General features: G+C 49.8%; 1 protein-coding gene across 1 annotated transcript in view; it reads right to left on the bottom strand.

The window, feature by feature from the left end:
* Positions 1-2077: 2077 nt before the first annotated feature.
* Positions 2078-4560, bottom strand: part of LOC123481700 (glutamate receptor 3-like) — a 184368-nt gene continuing 181885 nt past the window's right edge. The window contains exon 5 of the mRNA XM_045206446.1: positions 2078-2095. Within this exon, the coding sequence (XP_045062381.1) occupies positions 2078-2095 (18 nt within the window). The remainder of the gene's footprint in view (positions 2096-4560) is intronic.

Here is a 4560-nt window from a genome sequence, read left to right as displayed (position 1 = left end):
GAGGCGCCGAGGGTTTCAAAAGGCCACTGAGGACGCCCCCAGAGGCAGAGGTAGAGAGGGGGCACAGACGCAGAGGTAGAGAGAGCTCAGGAGGTAGAGGGGGGAGGCAGAGAGGCAGAGAGGCAGATGCAGAGAGGCAGTGGCAGGCATGAGGTGAGAGAGGCAGAGCGTCCGAGAGGCAGAGATGTGAGATGGAGGAATGAGTAGAGAGGCAGAGGTATAGGAGGCAGGAGGTACAGAGATGCAGAGGCAGAGACAGAGAGATGGTGAAGATAGATGGGAGAGATACAAGATGGCAGAGATGCGCACAGAGGGCAGAGTGCAGTAAGAGATGCTGCAAATAAGAGATGGCAGAGAGGCAGAGAGCCAGAGGCACAGAGGCATGCTAGAGGCTTAGAGGGCACAGATGGCCAGAGAGGTTAGCGGCAGAGCTAAGAGATGGAGAAGATGCACAGAGCAGATACTAGAGGAGGCAGAGAGCAGACAAGAGAAGAGATACAGAGGAGGCAGAGATGAGAGAGGCAGAGAGGCAGAGGAGATATGCAAGAGAGACAGAGGTCCAGTATGTGAGATGAAGAAGATACAGAGATACAGAGGATGGTATGATATGCAGAGATGTTTGATGTGCAGAGGTGCTAAGAGGAGGCAGATGCAGTGAGCAAGAGAGAGGTAGATGCAGAGATGCTAGAGATACAGCAGGAGGCAGAGATATGCCAGAGGCACAGATAAGAGTATGAGATAGATTGGCAGAGATTTAGGTGCAGAGATGCAGAGATGGAGATGCGGCAGAGAGTAAGAGATGCTAGGAGATGAGACAAAGATGAGAGATGGCCAGATATGCAGATAGCAGAGATGAGAGAGCACATAGGAGGTGCAGAGAGGATGCGGCAAGAGACGCAGAGTGCAGATAGGCAGAGAGGCAGAGGGGGCAAAGAGAGCTAGAGAAGAGAGGCAGAGAGGGCAGAGGCAGAGATGCAGAGCGCGGAGAGGCAGAGGAGGCAGAGCAGATGGGGCTGAGCTGGCATAGAGGCAGAGAGTGGGGCAGAGAGCAGAGACGCAGAGGAGAGCTAGAGGAGGCAGAGAGAGATAGAGATAGAGAGGCAGCATGAGATAAGTAGAGTGCAGGAGGCAGAGAGGCAGAGAGTGCAGAGAGACAGAGGCAGATGAGGCACAAGCAGAGATAGCAGAGTAGATATGCAGGGATGTTAGAGAGGCTAAGAGGAGGCCGGAGAGGTAGGAGAGGCAGAGATGCAGAGGTAAGGGCAGAGAGCAGATGACAGAGAGGCTAGAGAGGCAGATAGAGATACTGAGAGGCAGGAAGTAGAGAGAGGCAGAGGCACAGGCCAGAGAGGCAAGATACAGTAGAGGCGGTAAGAGGACAGAGACAGCTGCAAGAGATGCAGAGGCCAAGACAGCAGAGATGCCAGAGGTAGAGAGGCAGAACAGATACAGACGCAGATGTACAGAGAGGCAGAGTGCAGGAGGCATGCTAAGCAGAGGCAGATATGGGAGCAGAGATACAGATATAGATGGAGGAGGCAGATGAGCAGAGATACAGATAATACAGGTGAGAGATATGAGACAGACAGAGATAGGGGAAGAGGCAGAGGCAGATATAGCCTAGGAGATAGGACAGAGTAAGAGGAGGAGAGATGTAAGTGCAGAGAGGCAGAGATGCGGCAGCAGAGATGCAGAGATAAGAGAGCGCAGATGGAATTAATGCCAAGAGAGCAGCAAGAACAGATGCTTGAGGTAGACGCATGCAGAGATACAGAGAGCAAATGGTAATGGATGCAGGAGGTGCAAGAGGATTTAGAGGCAGATAGAGGTGATACACAGATGATAAGAGAGGCAGAGAGGCAGATGGCAGATAGCCAGAAGCAGCAGACAAGATGGAGATGCTGGAGATGGAGATGCCACGTAGCTTTTCAGAGATGCAAGAGGAGATGCTACAGATTATATGATCAGAGATGTCAAAGAGGTAAAAGAAAAGAGGCTAAGATATGCTAGGCAGACATGCTATGATACAGATGAGACAAAGAGATTATGGTGCAGATGCTATGAGAGTGCAGGATATTCAGTATGCAGAGATGGCCTGAGAGAAGCAGATAGAGGCAGAGATAGCACACATAGCAGATATACAGAGATAAGAGAGGCAGAGAGCGCAGAGAGTGCAGGGAGTGCAGAGAGGCAAGATGTTAGAGAGACAGAGAGGCAGAGGAGGTAGAGAAGAGGCAGAGAGAATGATGATGGACAGAGTTAGCAGAGCAGATGGCAGAGAAAGGTAGAGAGATAAGGAGGCAGAGAGCCAGAGCCCGTAGAGAGTAGAGACTAGATTTGCTAGAGATAGCGATGGTAGAGAGGCAGTTAGGAGAGTCTCAGAGGCAGATGCTGGGGATATGGCTAGAGAGGCAGAGGCAGAGTGAGATGTCGCAGATACAGAGATACAGAGATGCTAAGAGATGGGAGAGATGCAGAGATGTTCAGATGAGGCAGAGTTAAGACAAGAGAGGTAGAGGTAGAGATGTTGACACAGATGCAAGACAGAGGCAGAGATGCAGACATGATGAGATGTAAGAGATAGCAAGATGCAGAGGACAGACAGATGCCTAAGATGATACAAGATTGCCCATGATGGAGACGTGGCGAGAGTGACAGATGGATGCAGATGATGCGACACAGATGCACAGATATATAGAGATGCAGACGCTAACAGGAGAGGCAGAGATAGCAGAGATGCTAAAAGAGAGGTGCAGAGATGCTGAGAGATGCTAAGATAGAGAGGCTGAGAGTGTAGAGATAAGCAGAGGCAGAGATAGCAGAGAGCAGAGACAGAGAGGCTAGAGATGTTATAGGCAGAGATGGCAGAGAGGCAAGCAGATGCTAAGATGTATGTTAAGAGATGTTACGTACAGCAGAGATTTACAGATAAGAGATGCTAGATGGCAGAGATACAGAGACAAGAGCAGATAGCAAGAGAGGCAGATGCAGATAAGTATGTATGCAGAGATAGCAGATACAGAGATAAAGGCAGATGGCGATACAGACAGTGTTATACGCAGAGGATGACAGAGATGCACATGGAAGATTATGCTGAAGATAGCCAGATGCATGAGGCACAGATGCTAAGATGGAGGCAGATGTTAGATATTACTAGATGCAGAGAGATGAGAGAGGCAGAGAGACAGAGAGGCAGAGACAGAGAGTCAGAGATAGTAGAGAGCACAGAGAGGCAGAGGTAGAGAGGCTAAGAGAGCAGTAGATAGAGTATATTGATAGAGAGGCAGAGAGGCAGAGAGGCAGAGAGGCAGAGAGGCAGAGGCAAAGAGACACGCAGGCCAAGAGAGGCAGAGATCGAATGAGAGGTGGAAAGAGGCGAGAGATGCAGAGACTTCGTGAGATAGCAGAGACAAGAGAGGCAGAGAGACAAGAGAGGCAGAGATACAGAGGCAGAGATACAGAGACAGAGGCAGAGATGCGAGGCAGAGGATATGATGTAGATGAGCAGAGTAGAGATATGATGCTAAGATGGCAAGAGATACAGAGACAGATGATGGCAGAGAGGCAGAGAGGCAGAGATCAGTGAGATAAGAGATGCTGCGGAGAGGCAGAGATGGCTGAGAGGCAGAGAGGCAGATGGGTAGGATGATGCAGAGATACAAGAGAGGAGATGATAGAGATGCTAGAGAAGGAGAGATAGCTAGAGATACAAGAGAGGCAGAGGCAGCAGAGGCAGAGAGAGCAGAGGCTAGGCAGAGCGGCAGGAGAAACAGAGGAGGCAGAGACGCAGAGGCAGAGAAGCAGAGATGGCAGATAGCCAGAGATGGCAGAGAGGTAGATACATGAGAAAGAGATACAGAGGAAAGAGATAGAGATACAGAGATAAGAGATGGTGAGTGCAGAGACAGAGGCAGATAGGCAGATATATGAGAAACAGAGGTGATATAGAGTGCAGATAACAGAGATGGTGAAAGAGATACAGAGAGATTAGATATTTCAGAGGCAGAGATATAGAGGTAGAGATACAGAGTGAGAGATATGAGATACACAGATGATGATGCAGATGCAGATATATAGAGATGTTAGAGGATAAAGCAGAGATACAGAGGAGGTGAGAGACATGAGAGGCAGAGAGGACGAGATGCTAAGAGATACAGAGCCTACAGAGATGTGAGGTGCAGATAGAGCAAGATGCTATATGTATAGATCGAGCCACCAGATGCAGAGATGAGAGTGATATGATACAGAGATGCTAAGAGAGCCTGAGATGCAGAGATGCAGAGGCAGAGGCAGAGAGGCAGAGATGTGAGAGATACAGAGAGACAGAGATACAGAGAGGCAGAGAGGGTAGAGATGAGATGCAGAGGTGGGAGGAGAAGAGATGGAGAGACACAGAGATATAGAGAGAGCCAGAGAGAGGGAGGTAGAGAGGCAGAGAGGCAGAGAGGCAGAGAGTGCAGAGAGGCAGAGAGGCAGAGTGTAGTGAGGGAGGATGAGAGTGCAGAGAGGCAGAGAGGTACAGAGGAGATGTAGAGAAGTAGAGGTAGAGAGGCATAGAGG

This window comes from Coregonus clupeaformis, chromosome 3 (genome assembly GCF_020615455.1).
Source record: "Coregonus clupeaformis isolate EN_2021a chromosome 3, ASM2061545v1, whole genome shotgun sequence".
Taxonomy (NCBI): Eukaryota; Metazoa; Chordata; class Actinopteri; order Salmoniformes; family Salmonidae; genus Coregonus; species Coregonus clupeaformis.
This window is presented reverse-complemented; position numbering and strand designations above follow the sequence as displayed.